At 46.8% G+C, this 19,170-nt stretch overlaps 1 protein-coding gene across 1 annotated transcript; it reads right to left on the bottom strand.

The window, feature by feature from the left end:
* Positions 1-18,679, bottom strand: SLC19A2 (solute carrier family 19 member 2). Its single transcript, XM_036272717.1, has 6 exons — positions 18,409-18,679; positions 10,741-11,343; positions 5,193-5,424; positions 4,186-4,378; positions 3,787-3,928; positions 1-1,925 (listed from the first exon to the last, which is right to left on the bottom strand). Exons 1-6 carry the CDS (start codon positions 18,610-18,612, stop codon positions 1,797-1,799), a joined length of 1,503 nt encoding a protein of 500 aa, XP_036128610.1. The 5' UTR covers positions 18,613-18,679; the 3' UTR covers positions 1-1,796.
* Positions 18,680-19,170: the final 491 nt, after the last annotated feature.

The raw sequence follows: 19,170 nt of genomic DNA, 5'->3' as shown, positions 1-19,170 counted from the left end.
TTGCAATGGTGCATACAGTACAACTTGCGAATCAGGTTGAGCTTTCTACAAACATGGCCGCCCACCAGGCTGTGCACGGCCGTCCTAGGTACCGGCTCCAGTGGCGTGCCACAGACTGCGGGTTACATTCCAGGGAAATGATGCTTTGGTGATGTGAACAATTTGATTGTACCACAGTCCATTTTATTTAAAAATTTTAAATAAAATTCCTCAAAGACCGCTTTTCTATGTTTCTGAATAAACAATTCCCTATATAGCAAAATAAAATAAAAGGTAAAATACAAAATTAGAGGCTGCTACATTTATGACATCACATCCCCTTCCCTCCCTTAGCTAGTGTCCTTTTCCTTTCCCTACATCCAAAAAGAAGTTGAATGGAAAACGACCTATTCTTATCCTATTCATTTGCTTCTAGAGTTCCCACTTAAACCAAATAAATATGTCAATTTTATAATCATGACACTATTATTCACTGTTTAGCTGTGTCATTCTAAAAATATTAACCTGCCCCCTCCCCAGTTGAAGGCAGCTACCTAGCTTCTTTTCAAGATAAGGCAACACAGTTGGCTTTAAAATACTTTTCATGTCTCACATGTTCTTGCAGCCACTTGGTAAGTAGGCTGGTTTGAGGATTAAATGTATACAGAATCTTTTTTCAAGTACCTTGGAAATGGAATCACTAGCAGTTGTTATTTTTAAGCAAGTGTTCAAGATGATCCACGCTTAGAAGCAAAGGCAGATTTAATGTACAAAATGCAGGAATCGTGTCTGTCCTGGTTCCTGTCCCAGTGAAATTACCAAAAAGAGGCTCAGTTTGTGAAAAAGGGCTTGGCATAAGCCAACTCCCAATGACACCTTTATTTCAGATAAGGACAAATATAAAAGTTATAAATGGAGATGAAGCTATTTTTTAAAAAGGACTTTTCCATCTTATTTTGTAAATAAAAGGGATGCAAATGTGCAGTGGGCTGGTGGTGTCTTTAGCCCACATTCTAACTTTTCATCCTGGAATAAACAGTCCTTCCTACTGAAGAATGAAAGATGAGGAAATCTACCTCCATTTTCCGATGAGGTCTCTTCACTCAGAGCAGGCTTCAAAACTTGCCTTACTTTCTAACTACATGAGCTTCTCTGGGAAGCATATGAATAATGCAAGCGTGTCTCCAACAAAATCTACACAAGTACGTAACTGGCAAGAAGGGAACAGAGAACATTCAAACCATGAATTTTAAACACAGCTTGTTAGAAATGACACACACTCCTTATAGAACAGCACACCAAACCAGAGCAAATACTGCCTGTGGCAGGAACAACTTTCATCTGTAGAAACAAATGCACTTGAGTAACACAAAACAAGAACTAAACTGAACAGAGGCAGGTGCTGTGACAACATAGCTCTATCTTGACCGGTAACATCTTGTGGCCCCTGGGAAGCCCTGGTCCCTCCGGGCCAAGCTTCTGGCTGATCAGATACAGAAGTGCTTGACCTATGACACACCCAGTTCACTAGCTGTCAAGCATACAAGCCCGTGTGCTGCTTGACTGCTCGTGATAACTGGGTTTTCAAAATCAAGTTCACCTTTGAATCAGAAAAACATCATCCTTATAAATAAACTTTCCTTCTGCTCCTCTGAACATGACTGTTACTCTAGGAACACAGGTATAGTCAATTGGCTGCTTTGAAGCCATGAAATGCACATTCATAAATATATGTCTACACCTTAAAAAATTAAATACATCCAGGGACCGTGGCTGTGTGGAGTTCTTGCTATAAGCAGCAGCTTGTCAGCAGTGTCTTATGAAGTGGTTACTTGAGAACCTGACTCTGGCTCTTCCTGCTTTGTATATTTCTTCATTATGGTGACTATACCATTGGCCAGGAAAACCACGGCGATGAGGGCGAAATATCCTGCGTAGATCAGGAACTAAAGAGGACAAAACAGTCATTGATAGAATTATCGATCTGAAGAGCTGTTGTAGTACATGTATGAAAATATACTCTATAATTAAAACTAATTCAGTTTCTCCGTAAACAGTGTGCTTACCCAGTGTGCCAGGCACTGACAACACAAAGAGGCAGCAGAGTGTGGCGATGCAGAAGCCTGAGGCCCAAGTGCAAGTTCTGACCACATCCCTGACCAGCTGTGTGACTGACTGAGACACTTCATCTCTGAGCATTGACTTCCTTTACAAAATGGAATTCATACTACTTCCCACTTCACAGGGATGTTGGGAAGGATGAGACTGTGCATGTAAATGTTTATGAGCACAGTGCTGCTGCTGTTAATACTACTGTTTGTGCTTTTGTTGCTGTTGTCACTGAGTCACGACCTCTACACCCAGCTGACAGAGAGGTATCTGGGTATGACTAACAGACCAGGTTCTGAAGATAAAGAACTCTGATTCTTTCCCAGAAGAGGGCAGTAGAAGGTAAACTACAGGTTGGGGCAAAAGCAGGTTTACAGTAGTTTGTATGGAAAATAATATAAAAATCAATAACAATAAAGAAGAAACTCTGTGTTTCTATAAACCTGCTTTTGCCCCACCCTGTATATTCCATTATAGGATTGTTTTTTATAAGCCAACTTTTTAATGTGGCTGTATGGTTTGGCAACATCGTCACCACAGTGTTCTTAAAATAACTTACTAAATACATATAAGCTGCTTCATGGGCTCAGTAAGAGCAGCTCCAAGTCTCTGAGCCAGGTTTTTAAAAGTGTGATACATTGTCTTATAGGAAACCTGTTAATTAATCATGGCAGTTAAAAGTTTCAGTATAGGCCACAAAATTCTAGTATCCCGTATATTTAAACCCACAATTCTTATAGTGGAAAGGAAGGCACTTAGTTTCTGTCCTACGCTCCTTCCCTGATGAAGCACCTAACCCCTGAGCAGTCTTCTTGAGGTTTTGACTGCCAGTAGTAACTGGGAAACATAGAAAGTAATGAGCTCCCTCCTGGGCTCCGCCCCCCACCTTTCTGAGGCAGCAAGGTGCAGTGGGAGACGAATGGGCTTCAGAATTAGATGCTGGCTCAGGTCCTGGCTCTGCCACACAACTGTTGACTCTGTGACCTTGACCCTTGACATCTCTGAACTCTCAGACTCATTTCCTCCATGTCTACACCTGCCAACTCTACAAATTTCTATGCAGAGTACCTGGCACATAGAAAGCATTCAACGTACATGACCTATCATGATTACTTCTCCTGTAGATCTTGTCAATAAAAACAAAGTCAATTACTGCTGACGTGCTGGTCTTTGTATTCTAAGAACACGAGAATGTAGGTATGGAGGGAGTAATGGAGAAGCAATTTTCTGGCCGGGGCTGGGGGCACAGCAGCACTTGATTCAGCTGCCCATTTTGCGGAAGCGCAGAGCAAACCCTGCCTGTGACTCACAACGAGGGCATGAAGGCACCTGCCACCATGACTCCTCAGTCAAGAAACGTATTCACATTGCCGTGGGTGTCTGTGCAGGTGTTTTCCCAGCAGGTCATGTGTAAGAATCATAATGCTGTTCGTCCACAGCACGTCGCTGCCTGGGTGTTTAGGGAAGGGGACTTAAATAGAGAAGGGAGGCTCAGCTGTGAGATAAAGCAGGGCCTCAGCAAAAAGGGCAGCCCCAATGTGTCCAGGCAGCAAAGACCTGCCGATGGGGGATGGCTGGCGGCAGGGGACGCGGCCACTGCTATTGTGTGTCTGCTTCTTGTCCGAATCACTTCGGTAGGCGTGCGCCACTGCGTCACCCTGGTCAGCTGAAACTTCTCTGGGCCAAAGGAGAGCTCACCTGAGTGGTGATATCCAAGCCCAGGCCGCTGGCGTCGACCACAATGAGCGTGAGCAGTGTCTGCAGGGCCAACGCAATGAAGGTGTTGACACCGAACACCAGGGCGTAGCGCTCCATGCTGAGGTTGGCGGCGATCTGAAAACTGAACGAAGGAAGAAGGATGGATAGACCAGAAGTTCCTCCTGGGCAGTTACAATGTAAATGATACAAAGCTCATGCAACATCTGGAGACAGCAGGAACACCTGGACAAGGAACGAAATGCTTCCTCGGGAGAAAACAAGCAATACAGGGCTTTCTCCCATTTGCCTCTTTTAACTAGAAAATTCAATTTCTTTGTAAAGAAACCAAAAGGTTTATCCAATCACTCTTCCTAATGCTTCTTTGAGTAAAATACATACGTGGCTATAGTGATGAGTAACATGTAGATGATTCTGAAGACAACATAGGACGCGTAGCACACCCAGATGTTACCCACAGTGTCCATGATGTACACTGTGGCCGCAATCAGGAGCGAGCACAGAGACAGTGTCATCTCTCCCCAAGTGGACCAGGATATTTTTATGTAACCAACTGCAAAAACGGCAACAGCACCTACAGAACGAGACACATAATCTAGTTATTTTGCTAAAATTTTTAAATCGGCTTAGATTATTACATTTTAAAAGCTGTGAACTTATAAAGAGGGTAGCTCAAGACTATGGAGGGCCTTGAAAGGCAGGCAGAGATTCGGACGTGACGAAATCAGCACCATGGAGCCGGTGTGAGGATGAGGTGCGGAACTAGGGCGCTTGGCACTGAGCTGGGAAACGAGGCCAAAGACCCAGGGATGCTGCTAAGGAAACTCAGCTAAAGCAGAGGCAACGTCCAGAAGAAACCCTGCTCCTAGCTGGCACCATGGCAGGACGGGGAGTCTCTCCTCCTACTGGGGACCCACTGAGAACATGGCGAAGGGCGGCGCTGCCCTGTGGTAAAACACTGAGCATGACCATGGCAGCTGAAGCCTACGCAGTGCTCCCTCAGTGCTTGGCACACTTACGAGTGTTTGCAGAAACCATGTAAAGTCTCCCAAAAACCTTAGGAGGTATGTCAACAAGTCAGAAAGAGACAATAGAATGTAACAGTCAACGACACGGACTCTGAGTTCAAATGACCTCACTCCTTACTAAGACCTTGGGCAAGTCAGTAACATATCTGTCTGCTGTTTTCTCAACTATAAATGGGGATGGTAATTGCACCTATCTTAGGAATTTTGTGAGAACTGAGTTAACATACATAAATTATAAAATCAGAACTCAAAATAAGGAAATCGTTCCTTAAAGCTACCTCAGATCTGAGAGAAGAAACTGATTATGGCTGCCGACCACCAGAGGAGCCCCCACCCACCCCAACACTGAGCACAGCTTACCCAGCAAGGTTGAAACGGCCTCCACACCTCCGTTATAGACAGCGGAGATAGCAGCGTGGCGGGAAGGCATCACCTGCTCCCACAGGCCCTGTGTGTAGTTGATGACTTGAAAATAGCCACAGGTGGACAGGGCCCACCACACCGACCAGCAGAGCAGAGGGCGAGAGGAGTAGCACATCAAGAAGTCATTCCACAGGACTTTCAGCACAAGGAGACGGTCTGGCTGGGGCTCCTACACCGCAAAGGGGAAGAAGGCTCAAACACCAAGAAGGCAACTGGACAGGAAGCAATTGTATAGACTGTTTTCTGGTTAACTGACTTCACTCTTTTTCCTTGTGAAAAATACATACAGGGCGGAGCAGACAGTTTTACAGTTGTTTGTATGGAAAATAATACAATAATCAATAAATAATACAAGAATAAACTGTGTTTCACATACGCCTGCTGTCAGCCCATTCTCCTTTATTGTTTTTAATTGAGGTATAATTTACCTATAACATGTTGGTTTCGGGTATACATGATTCAGTATTTATATACATTGTGAAATGATCACCACATAAGTCGTTAACATAGTTACGATTTTTTTCTTGTAATGAGAACTTTTAAGATCAATTTTCTTAGCAACTTTCAAATATGCAATACAGTGTAATTAACTATCTTCACCATGTTGTACATTATATCCCCAAGACTTATTTTATAACTGGAAACTTGTATCTTCTTTTTTTTTATCCTCACCCAAGGACGTTTGTATTTACCTTCAGATAGAGGAGGGAGATAGGGAGGAAGAGAGAGAAACATTGACGTGAAAGGGACACATCGAGTGGCTGCCACCACACGACCCCAACCGGGGCCGGGGACAAACTGCAACCGAGACACGTGCCCTTAGTGGGAACCAAACCCGGGTCTCTCTGGTCTGTGGGCCGATGCTCTAACCGCTGAGTTAAATCGGCCAGGGTTGGAAACTTGTACCTTGTGACCCCGTCACCCATTTCTCCCACCACCCAATCCCCACCCCTGGCAACCACCAACCTGTTCTTTGTATCTGTGATCTTGTGGGTCTGTTTTGTGCATGTTTTCTTTTTAGATTCCAAATATAAGTGAAATGCACGGTATTTTTCTTTTTGACTTATTTCACACAGCATAATACCCCTGAAGTCCATCCATGTTGTCACAAATGGCAAGGATTCATTCTTTTTTAATCCTCACCTGAGGATGTTTTTATTGATTTCTTTTTATTAGGAGAGGGGTAGGGAGAGAGATGTATGAGAGAAACATCGATTGAGGGGGATTGAGCCCACAACCTAGGTATGTGCCTGGACTGGAAATCAAACCCTCAACCTTTTGGTGCACAGGATGATGCTCCAACCAATGAACCACCTGGCCAGGGCGGAATTCATTCTTTCTATGACTGAGTAATATTCCATTATTATACACCATGTTTTCTTTATTCATTCATCCACTGATGGATACTTAGGTTGTTGCCATGTCTTGGCTATTTTAACTAATGCTGCAATGAACATGGGGATGCAGACACCTTTCTGAGTCAGTGTTTTTGTTTTCTTCCGATAAATCCCCAGAAGTGGAATTGCTGGATCACATGGTTGTTCTATTTTTAATGTTTTAGAAGCCTCCATACTGTACCGTAGTAGCTGCACCAATTTACATTTCTACCAATAGTGCGTGAGGATTTCCTTCTCTCCACAACCTTGCCAACACTTGTTAGTTCTCATCTTTTTCAGAAGAGCCATTTCAGTAAGTGTGAAGTCGTATCTCACTGTGGTTTTGATTTGCATTTCCCTGGTGATTAGACATGTTGAGCCTCTCTTCATGTTGGCCATCTGTATGTCTTTTTTGGGAAAATGTTCATTCAGATCTTTGGCTTCGTTTGTTTTAACTGGATTTGTTTGTTTTTGCTATTGAGTTGTATTAGTTCTTTACGAAGTGTGGATATTAACCCCTTGTCAGATATATGATTTGCAAATATTCTCTTCTACTCAATCTCATTTTGTTGACTGTTTCATTGCTACGCAGAAGCTTTTCAGCTTTTTAGTCCCGATTATTTTTGCTTTTGGTGTCAGGTTGAAAAATCATCGCAGGACCAACGCCGGGTGCTCACTGCCTATGTTTTGTTCTAAGAGTTTCATGGTTTGAGATCATGCAGTCAAGTCTTAATCCAGTTTGAGTTCATTTTGTGTCGCCTCTTCTCCTTTTTTTAATGATCCTCACCCAAGGATAATTTTTCCATTTATCTTCAGATAGAATGGGGGTCGGGGAAGAAATACCGATGTGAGAGACATCGATTGGCTGCCTCCTGCACGACCCCAACCTGGGCCAGGGACCGAATCACCACTGAGGTACGTGCCCTTGACCGGAATTGAACTCGTGACTCTTTGGTCCAGGGGCCGATGCTCCAACCGTTGAGCCAAACCAGCCAGGGCTGACCTCTTCTCCTTTACAGAGAACCTCTAAAGGGTACAGGCTGGGTGCTTACAATATCCAGTTAAAGGCCACTCTTTACTTTGCTCAGCTGTGTGCAAAGGGAGGTTTATCTATAGCTAAACCAGTGGCTACGATGGAAATTTTTTAGAATAATAATAAACTTATTATTTGTCACAATACGGTCCTACCAGTCAGAACTGCACTTGATTCTGACAGTCATGGCTGGTTCCTCTGTCACTCAGGTCTCATCTCAGACACCAATGTCAAGACAGCCACCCCTTCTTCATGGTCACCACTTCTCCAAACCAGTCACTTGCTAGCTCATCACCCTGTTTCTTTTGACTCATATTTCCTTTTCCTTTTCTATACAATCAAGATCAAACCATCCACTGGCTACATTCTCTTCTTTACCATGGTTACTACAATGATGATTTACGGCTCTGTCACGGTAAAGTGACACGCGACCCAGCACCCCCATTCGGACTCCCTCGAGCCTGCCGAAGGGGAGCAGCGGCATTCCGGGCCGCGCAGTGCCCAGCAGCCCTGCGAGCCCGAGTCACCGTGAGCTGCTGGGACCTCATCTGCACCAGTGTGGCCGCCATGCCGGTCCTGACCGTGTGTTCGCCCCGTGAAAGACCCCGTGGAGCAAAGTGGAGAAGTGAACCTCACGTATACTCTTCGGTACTTTCAGGAGTACGTCTGCGTGAGTACGTCTGCACAGTCACTATCTCTGACCCAGAGCCTCACTTCTAAAAGGAGCAGGGTGATGAAATCTGAAGCCCCTGGTAACTTTAAGATGCTCTGATTGCCCTATGACCTGTGGTTAGAATCACTTCTGATTCTAAAATGTTGTAATTATTCAGCATGTCAAATACTCACATTTTGCATACCTATAAGCAACAAATATCAAGTTGCTCTATGACAGATTTCAACTCAGTTGATTTTAGGTTTCAACGCATCAGTAGGTAATAAAATCAATTTAGAGGGCAATGATTGCATTATAAAAAATAAACTGAGCCCTGGCTAGTTTTGCTCAGTGGTTAGAGTGTCAACCCACAGACCAAAAAGTTCTGGGTTCGATTCCAGCCAAGGGCATGTACCTCAGTTGTGGTCGTCCCCAGCCCCGGTTGGGGCTGTGCAGGTGGCAACCTGTCAATGTGGCTCTATCACATCGATGTTTCTCTCTCTTTCTCCGTCTCTCCCTCCCGCTGTATGTGAAGATAAATGTAAAAATATCCTCGGGGGAGGATAAAAATAAATAAATTAAAGGGAATGTGTCAGATTAAAATAATGTGTTGTAAAAACCTGTTTCAGTTATATATAAAGTATATGTATATACACCTATGTACTGGTTGCTGTGTAAAATGTTTCTTACTAAGTAGTTTCCTATTCATGTTCAAAAAAGTTTAAAATTTACTGGTCTATAAAAATCTTTAGAACTATGGCCAACGACTTAAAATATATGTGCTTTAAAGGTATGTATATACATACTGATCTTAGCTAAAGCCAGTTTAACACATTTGAAACAGATTTTTTACAAAGGTTCTTATTCTGCCCTGGTCGGTTTGGCTCAGTGGTTAGAGCGTTGGCCTGCAGTCCAGAGAGACCCAGGTTTGGTTCCCACTAAGGGCATGTGCCTCGGGTGCAGTTTGTCCCCGGCCCTGGATGGCTCATGCAGGTGGCAACCGCTCAATGTGTCCCTTTCACGTCAATGTTTCTCTCTCTCTCTCTCTCTCTCTCCCTCCCACTCTATCTGAACAAGAAATGGAGAAATGTCCGGTGAGGATGAAAAAAAAAGCTTCTCATTCCTTTTCTCTGCTGCATGAGATCTATCAAATGGCTACTCGTAACTTCTTTCTCCCTCATCAGCCCTTTGCTGACTCTCCAACATCACTTAATGAAGGAATCGGTGTTTCGTTTCTACTTAGTTCCTGGCAGAAGCTGCCCACATGTGCCCTCATAGTCAGAGTTTTTTGGTAAGTGTCATCCAGGCTCGAGTGTGGCCCAAGCTCTTTGGCCTGATAACCTGAATTTCAACTAGTAACCAGAGGTGAAGAATGAAGGAATGCAAGAGAGGGATTTTCAATGAGGACAATGAGACGCCACGTTGGAACAATCTGGGTTAACTCCGCGTGGAGAGCCAGACTCTATTCAGGCTGGTCCTGTACCCTCAGCTGGCCTACAAAGCTTCCAGAGCTTGGGGACAGAGCCCATCGACAAAGGTGGAATGTTACCGGCTCATTAACAATCGCGGCTCAGGAAGCTAAGACGGACTCAGCACATGTGCATGAGTCCTGCCCTGTGTGCATGTGTCCTGCTCTGTGTGCAGGTGTCCTGCCCTGTGTACAGGTGTCCTGCGCTGTGTGCATGTGTCCTGCCCTGTGTGCAGGTGTCCTGCCCTGTGTGCATGTGTCCTGCGCTCATGGCTTATCACCTGCGGGAAGATGAGCTTCTGTGGAAAGGGGTGACTGACTGGGGGGCAGGGGTGAATCTTCCTGCTGGAAAGAACGAACGGGTGAATTATTTTTATGCCACACCCCTTCTAAGAGACAAATTCATAGTCACATTTATAATATTTACTTCATCTTCTTAAATATTCCTTTCAGGTCTTATCTTCTGTATTATTCATTACTGCCTCACTTCAGCAAAGTATCATGTCCAGCACAGAGGAAGATGGTAATTCCTATCCTTAAACGTTGTGGGCTTCAAGTCAGAAACTTGAAATAGATATTCATCATTCGTTGGAACCATTCCATCTATTCATTTAGCAAAAACTTCCCGAGTGCTTTATTTATATGCCAAATCTGAGGAGTGAAAGATGAGTAAGAGACAGCCCTTGCTGTGGCTTCTAAGACATCTCTGACCCAAGCAGCAGAATGTTGTGCCAGTCTGACCTTGAAGGTCATTCACTCCAGGGGAAAATACATTTGTCATCCTAATTTAAATCAACCTTCGCTTGCATCAGTGCAGAGATGAGCCAACCGGCCAACCCGGGCTAGAACTGCATCCACGCGCACACAAGGTCCAGCATACGCGGGCTTCCCACCTGTCCGCTCCCTGCGGGCCTGGCCCCCCGAGTAGCAACACAAGGCATTTAAGCTGCGCTTACCAGCTCCTCCATGGGAGGCTCTTCCACATGCAGAGGAATTTTTGACTCAACGTCTTCCCACCCGGGAAGGTGGTTAGAAGCTGAGGTGTCAGTCACAACACCACCGTTTTGTATCTTGATACCATTCACTCCCTGGCAGGTGGAATGAACGTGATGAAAAAACAGGCTCTTCTGTGGCATAGGCAGAAACCAGGCCACGGCAAAAGCCACAGAAACACAGGTAAGAGAGATGACATTCAGGCTGAACAGGGACCAACCTGCCACTGAGACGAGGATCTGTCCAAGGACAGAGCCCACTGTGAAGCCCACCAAGGTGGCAGTTCGGCTGTAACTTGTGACTTTCTGGTACCTGCTCAGGTCCACCACACTGTAGATGTAAGAATAGTAGGCGATTTCAGTGGCTGTGGCCATGCCATAGAAGAATTCCAGGAACTGAATGGCCAGCAGTCCCTGGGCATAGAGTAGCATGAACCACGTGACAATAAGGCTGAGCCCCTGCAGCAGAACGACGGGTTTGTACCGGAGGTAGTCTGTGGCGAGGAACACGGGAAACAGCAGCACCAGGTAAGAGTAAGTCCACACTGGATAAATTTCATTGAAGACCTGACGGGCGAAGGAGGATGAAAACCCATTAGTGACAAGGACTGGAATATTCATAACAATCTATTCTTATCAAACAACCTACCAACACCTCACATGCCTCATCCTTATCAACCAAAGAAATCACGACAGTTCTGAAAACCGTTGGGAATATACTTCCCCATTTCCACTACATCACCTTTTTCTTAAAATCCTCCCCATTCAGCAAGGCCTAGGCAGAGGCTTCTGCTGGAGCCGACAGTCTTCCTACTACTGCAAGCTCTCACCACGGCTCTGCATGTCGCCTCCCCAGCATCTCAGGGCACTGGTTCTCAGCCATGGCTGCACATTGCCCGAGAAGCATCCAGAATTCTGGATGCCCAGCCATAGGCATTTTTTAAAAAGCTTGCAGGACCCTGAACATGAGCCAGAGCTGAGAACCAGTGCCCTATAGGTTCTTTACGGTGGACTCGTCTGCACAACCTACCAGCCAGCATCCTGTTTAGGAGACACTTGGCTCAATAAATGTCTTGGAAACAAATAAATGTCTTGGAATCCTAGTCAATTCTTCTAGGCACAGGGCAGGGAGCTTTGCTCCTACTTGACTGAGTAGGACTGACCTGATTTCTCTGAGAGTCCAGGAATAAAAGGGTAAATCTGTTTACAATCTTGACAGAATGATCTGTGGATGGGCACAGATATGGGCAACTTTGATGTCCTTCTTTTTGCTTGAAAACAGTAACAGTGTTGGCTGTTTATTTTTTAATGTATTTTTAAAAATTGAGATATAATATTAATCATCTTTAAAATAAGCATTAGATCATTAAGACCCCCAGCTAGAATTTGTTTTGTCATTTGCTGTGTGATCCTGGGCAAGTTTCCTTCAGTTCCTGTGAGACTCGATCTCCATTATCAGTAAAAGAAGGATAAGACCTACACCGCAGGGCTATTTGCTACAAGGATTAAATGAGAGAATGTGTGTAGATCACCTATCCACTTTATTCAGAGGCCTGAAGACTTGACGACTGATGTGAACATACAGGTCACTTGGAACAACATGAATTAGCTAAATTAACTGAACTGTCATTCCCATTCTTTCAATAACAATCACTGTAGGAGACTTTTCCTTCCTCTTGTATGTTCCCAATGTCTAGCAAGGTCAGTTTTTGGTTTTTTATCCTTACCCGAGGACACTTTTCCATTTATCTTCAGATGGGGGTGGGGGGAGAACATCGATGCAAGAGAGACACATCAACTGGCGCCTCCCACGCAAGCCCAACTGAGGCCGGGACCGACGTGCAACCCAGGCACATGCCCTTGACCAGAACTGAACCCGCGACTCTTCTGTCTGCGGGCGGACGATCCAACCGCTGAGCAAAACCAGCCAGGGTGAGACCAGTCAGTTTTTAATTTCAAATTCTTCATCAGTGGCCCCAATTTTTAAGTCCTGGTAACAGGCTAAATACTTTACAATGCAGCACTGTACGCCCTGACTTTGCCAATCTAAGTTCGTGGCGATTTTCTTTTGAACTCTTACGTGTACCTCAGTTCACCTAAGTATAAAATGGGCTCACTGCTTTAAGGTTTTAGAGGAATGGTAAAGTAGACAATTACTGTAAAATCTTTTGCTAGTGCAAAGCACAACCATCAACCATAATCAGAAATACATTCCAGACTTGATTTCTGTTTCGGACTGGCCGAATACCAAAAGTGCTTTGTCTAATGGCCTCTTGCCTCCATGAGTTTTGTTCTATTTTGTGTTTGTAAGTCATTTAGCAACCTCCACTTGATCAGCAAATGTTCTTGAACCTGAACGTGTGCATGAAAGAACAATCAAGAAATGCAGAAATGATGCTTATTCAGAAGCGTGGTCATTTTAGCAGACGAGGAACAAAGCGCACTTGGCTGGCTCCACCCCGGCCCAAGATGCCTCTCAGCAGAAAAGAGGGGCGAAGGGGGCCCTGGACGGAGGCCGGGAGAGCAAAGGCTTCCCCCCAGACTTCGCACAGTTGGTCCAGCTCCTCCTCTGCCTGTAGTGACAGAGACTCCCCCACAGTTCTCTTGCGTTGGAAAGTGCCCCCCTGGTCTGTTTCCCCAGCACAGCACCACACAGCCATCTGCCGTTACTCCTTTCCTTTAAAATACCCTCCGCCTCCTTCAGTACCCCATCTTCTTTTGTTTTCCACGCTCCCCCCCACATCCCACCTGGACTTGAACTGACTTCTTCACTCTAGTAACATGGTCTGTACTGAGACATGTTATATACCTTTTAATAATAGTTGTCTCAAAACGATTAACTGCCCAGTTTTCATTACATAAACCTCACCCTTTTAACTACCAATTTAAAGTGTTTATACTTAGCCCTGGCCGGTTTGGCTCAGCGGTTAGAGCGTTGGCCTGCGGTCCAGAGAGACCCGGGTTCGGTTCCCGCGAAGGGCGCGTACCTCGGTTGCAGTTTGTCCCCGGCCCTGGCTGGGTTGTGCGGGTGGCAGCCACTCGATGTGTCCCTTTCACGTCGATGTTTTTCTCTCTCTCCCTCCCTCCCACTCTATCTGAACAAAAAATGGAAAAATGTCCTCGGATGAGGATAAATAAATAACGTGTCTATACTGACAAGTCTGTTCCACTCCCAATACAGAACTACAGTGAGGTCCACCACGAGATGAGGGAAGTGGCACTGCCCGACCTGCAATGCCAGCAGGAAACAAAGGCAAGCAGGTGGGGGCCAGAGGGCTTCTCCTTAGCTTATCTACATAAGAAAGCAGACTCTTCTCCTATGAGAGAGGATCCACCCGAGACGAACGTCCCTCTCCCAGCGTGACCAGCACCACAACAGCAAATCTCCACGGAGGAGCCAGGCACTTCACCTCACCTGCATGACCCCGTTTAATCCAAACGAAAACCCCCATTCTACATGTCATCCCCATTTTACAGCCGAGGAAACTTGGCCTCAGAGAAAAGTTAAGTAAACTGTCCCAAGTTATCACAGCTAGTAACTGGCAGAGGAAGGAACTGAACCTAAGTATTCTGAATCCACCACACTTCAATGCCTCATTTCTTTAATCAGAATTTGTTATTATCTAATCATCTTCTGTGTTTCCAGGGTTACTTCTAATGCCTGTAGCAGCCTTTTTTTTTTCTTCTTCTTTTTTTTTTTTCAATTGAGGGAGGGAAGGAAGGAGGGGGGAGAGAGAGAGAGAGAAAGAGAGAAACATCAGTGTGAGAGAGACACATCGATAGGTTGCCTCTCATATGTGCCCCAACCAGGGATTGAAACAGCAACCTAGATAAGTGCCCTGACCAGGAACTGAACTACTTAATAACCCATGACCTTCTAGTGCACGGGCCAACACTCCAACCAACTGAGCCACACTGGCCAGGGCTGCAGCAACATTTTCAACTTGCATTGAGGTGCTTTAATAGGACATTCATGAAGAGATAAAGACCACATCTCCAGAGATTACCCATTGGGTCTCCAAAAAAGGATCCCTTCTTCCTCAATGCCTCTAAGGGGAAGCTGTAACAAAGAAAATGCTTCTTGGATGAATTCTTTGAGTTTTGATGGGAAACTTCCTAGATGCAGAAATGGACAAAATTACAGACTCTATTGTCCAGACTCTGGGCAATACCTTATATCTCAGATAAAATCTGCCATATGAGCCCTGGCCAGTTTGGCTCAGCGGTTACAGCATCAACCTGTGGTCCTGAGAGACGCGGGTTCGGTTCCCGGTAAGGGCACGTACCTCGGTTGCAGTTTGTCCCCGGCCCTGGTTGGTCGTGCGGGTGGCAGCCACTCGATGTGTCCCTTTCACGTTAATGTTTCTCTCTCTCTCTCTCTCTCTCTCTCTCTCTCTCTCTCTCTCTTTCTCCCTCCCTCTCTCCCCCTCCCACTCTATCTGAACAAAATATGGATAAATGTCCTTGGGTGAGGATAAAATAAAATAGAATAAAATATCTGCCATGTGAGCAAAAGGAACCGATTTTACTCTAAGATAGGTACTTTTTACAACTCTTTGGATCAGAACTTGTGTGTGGCTTTCCTCTGAGACAGAAAAGTCAAGAGGAAACAAATGTTCCATTTTAATTTCTGATTCAGATTTAGACTTTATTTTAGAATCAAGTTCAATGAGAAAACTACTTAATAAGCACTTCTTTGCACAACACTGTTTTCAAGCTGTCCAGAGATTCCAAAACAAAACAAAGTGAAAATGAAGCCTCCAAGAGTTCTGAACCGAGTGAGGAATACACATGTACACATTACTGATCAGTGAGACAGGAAACAGGGGGCTGCTTCTGTGATATGGACCCTGAAGGATGAAGAAGTTGGAGGCTAACAGAAAGACACTGTAGCAACAGATACGAAGGGAATGATTACTCCACGCTGAGATCTCATCCTTGAGTACAGACCAGTAGATGAGACTGTGGCTACACTGGGCTTAAGGCTCTAAGATGAATGTGGAGGGAGTCTGGAACGTGGAAGAAGGGCAAGGGGTGGAAGGGTGCAGGTGGTGGGGAATGAGGCTGTTACACAGGTAAGAGCAGATTCTGTAAGGCTCTGAGTATCAGGCAGAGTAGGAGGAATGTGTTTTAAGAGAATCAAAGAAAGGTAGTGAATGTCTGTCAAATCTCATGCTAAGAAGATGAAAGGATAAAGTATTTGGGAGATAAAGAGCTCTATTTTATTAAATGTTTGGTTTTCCACTATTGAGATGCTGTCAAATCTCAACCTGTTTAAAAGTTATGAAGTGGTACCTAAAAGAGGTTAACATTTTCCTGAAATCTAAGAAAAAATCCTTGAAGAGTCTACCCTTCCTTTCCTCCTTTTGTCTTGGGACATGGTTAACAATAGTTCTATTTAAGATGATACAACTTGGCTCTTCTGAAGTCTTCACGGGGGAAATACAGACTTCAACACAGACATCACTGACCATGATTAAGCATTCACTTTGCCTAAAAATTATGTCACATTTTTTTAATTTCACTGTCCATTGGTGAAAACAAACACTCAGGAAGAAGGACAAATTGTTCTATTTCGATCATTAGATTTTTTTTGAAACATCTAGGGTTCTGGAGAGGGTGAGCAGAGCCACACTGCACACAACCAACAGACTCAGCCCTACTTCCAGTGTTCAGAGACAGCGATACCTTTTCCAAACACTTCAAACCCTGCCTCTTCCTCGTTTAATCTGCAGTAACAGAAGCGTGCTACGGTTCTGTTACACAATCAGCAATGTTTCTTGGACCCGGCACCCCTGCTTTATGCCTGTGCCCCGGAACATACTTCACTCGCCCTAGAAAGCTTTCTGGTAAGACAGGGTACGTCATGGGACATCCACAGCAGTGCTACCCAGGGCATGTGACAGAACAGATCAGCTTTCAAACATCAACACTGGGGGAATGTTTCTCCCCTTTGCACTCCTTGCTCAGGCAAGGTGCACGCTGATCACATGGCAGTTCACATGAAACTTTAATTGTGAGCAGCTCACCGGCAGTACCCTTCTGCTCCGGTGGCTACACCTCTGATCCAGTGGTTGTATTGGGTGTCCAGGATCATTCTCATATTTATTGCAGTAATTTTCTTCTTATAAAAATCATTCTGTTCACAGGAATTGGCCCTTTCCATTTTATTACCAACATTAAAATTCAAATACGTAATGAGGAACTGTTGCAGTCCCTTTGTGGAGTGGGGCATAAGACCGAGAAATCGATTCAAAGTAGGGTAAGTCAGTGAAACTTGCTAGAGATGAGACCATATGAGGAACTCAAATGAAACCTCAATCCAAGATTCAACACCCAACTTTCAATGCCCTGTTAGGTGACCTTGAAGATGGAGGGGGCAATGCAACAACCAAGTGGATTATGAATAATTACAACCTGCTCTGACCTGTTATGCTGGGATACTGAGTTGCTACTCAGAAGAGGTGACTAATCGCAGGGAGAAGAGTAAGGTGTAGACAGGAGGAGCATGTCAGAGCACCTGGGGGGAAAAGTGAGCAGGGACAAGAGGGCCCGCTAACAAGCACCCCCTGGGCTTCCACCCTTTGTAGTGTCCCAGAAAGGACCACCAGAGCTCAGCTTGCTCAAGGAAGATGATGTGGAGCCTTCTTTATTCTGGTTTGGGGGGGACACCCTGAGTTTAGTTCCTTTTTCAGATAATATAACGTCTGTCTTCTTCAACATGCAAGTGTTGAGACTGACCAAAAGCTCTAAGAGTTAAACGCATTTTTAAAATACACAGTGCCTTATAAACCCTCATCCAGGGAAAATGAACCAGCAAGACGTTCTTGATCACAGACTGCCGGGCTCTCAATTACTCTGAACATCACAGAGGGACAGAAATTTTGCAAGATGTCACTATGCAGTTGAGAACCAAAACTAACATCTGTGAAGCAACAGTCCACAATGCAGGAAAAGCTATAATTAAGGGCCAACTCTCTGATACCATCTAAGTATCTGCTTTTATCCCAGGAGGAGGGGTGGGGGTGGGAGGGCGGCATATCCTTGAACACGGACACCACCTCATCCAACTAAGAATCAAATCAAGTCCAGACGACGGGTTCTTGTCCTGCACTGTCCTCCTTTGAGCACATCCCTCTCGGCAAAGGTAAACAAAGTCATGCATGAGAAGGAAAAGGGGTGTCATAGCGGGAGGGGGAATCCTTTCAGAAAAGCGGGGGTTCCCCAGCCTCTGGTTCCCCACATTCAATCAACAAATATTTACTCGGCCTTTACCAAGTCCCAAATAGAGCCTGTTGTTTTCCCTTTTTTATCCAAACACATCCCCCTTGCCCCTCCACCTCCCTCGGCCCCCAGCAGGAACGGCGGGGCCGGTCCGGGCAGAGTAGGGTTAACGCTACCAAGACAGTACCGCCAGCCTGGAGCACAGGCGCTCCGGGGCTCCCCTTCGCAGAAGGCGCGCCCCATAAATCCAGCGGACCGGCCCAGCCCGAGTGCACGCGGCGCCCCGCACGGGGCCGCCTTCCCGCGGGGCCGGTCACAGGTCTGCGCACCGGGGCGCGCGCGCCGGCCCCCTCCCCCCTCCCCGGCCGCCGCCCCCGCACACCCGCCGCCGCCCGCCCCCGCGCCTACCTCCCGCTCCGTCAGGTTCTTGTCGGGCCCCAGCAGGTAGGGCGTCAGGAAGGGCTCGGACGGCCTGAGGCTGGCAAAGAAGCCATAGGCGCAGAGCAGCGCGGTGGGCAAGAGCCAGCCCTCGCGGGGCACCCGAGCCGTGCGCAGGAGCATGGTGGCCGCCGCCGCCGCCGCGCGCCGGGACACCGGGCCGGGCACATCCATCCGGAGCGCGAGGGGCGGGGACCCGGCCCGGCCCCCAACTCCTCTCTTCCCACCTCCGCCTACTGCAGCGAGGTCCGGACGCGACCCCAGCGCCGGCACCGGGCCGCCCGCGTGGCGCCTCCTCTCGGCGCAGCTCGGCCGCTCCGCGCCGCGTCCTCCGCGCCGAGGGTCTGGAGTGCGGTCGCGCGAGGCGCAGCCGAAAAGCAGGCCCGCCCCCAGGCCCGCCCCCCCGCCGCCGCCTCCAGCGGCCAGCCAGTCACAGGCGACCCTGGGAGTCAGGCTTCGCTCCCATTGGTCGGCGGCGGCGCGTCAGACCGCTGACCTCTGCGGGCTGCGGCGCCGGCTGAGCTCGGACGCGGTGGGAACGCGGGGCTGGCGGCGGCGCCGGTCGGGCGCACGGCCGTCCGCTGCGGCCGCGGTGGGCTCAGTCCCGCTCCGTGGGCGTCGAGTCCCCACCGAAAGGAAGGCGCCGCCGTCTCACTTCTCCCTCTGAACGTCCATTCGGATGCTCCTTCCCCGGCGACTGAGGGCACAAGGCCCGACGGAGAGGAACCCGGG

The sequence above is a fragment of the Molossus molossus genome, unplaced genomic scaffold (assembly GCF_014108415.1).
Source record: "Molossus molossus isolate mMolMol1 unplaced genomic scaffold, mMolMol1.p scaffold_m16_p_20, whole genome shotgun sequence".
Taxonomy (NCBI): Eukaryota; Metazoa; Chordata; class Mammalia; order Chiroptera; family Molossidae; genus Molossus; species Molossus molossus.
Note: the sequence above shows the minus strand (reverse complement) of the source record. Positions and strands in the feature narration are given on the sequence as shown.

What these genes read in the sequence shown, in the direction of transcription:
- SLC19A2 (XM_036272717.1), bottom strand. Translation starts at nt 18,612, where the DNA reads ATGGATGTGCCCGGCCCGGTGTCCCGGCGCGCGGCGGCGGCGGCGGCC. An exon ending in AGAACCTGACGGAGCGGGAG is followed by an intron (nt 11,344 to 18,408) that starts GTAGGCGCGGGG and finishes TTCGCCCGTCAG; the next exon opens with GTCTTCAATGAAATTTATCC. An exon ending in GGCCGTTTCAACCTTGCTGG is followed by an intron (nt 4,379 to 5,192) that starts GTAAGCTGTGCT and finishes CTCGTTCTGTAG; the next exon opens with GTGCTGTTGCCGTTTTTGCA.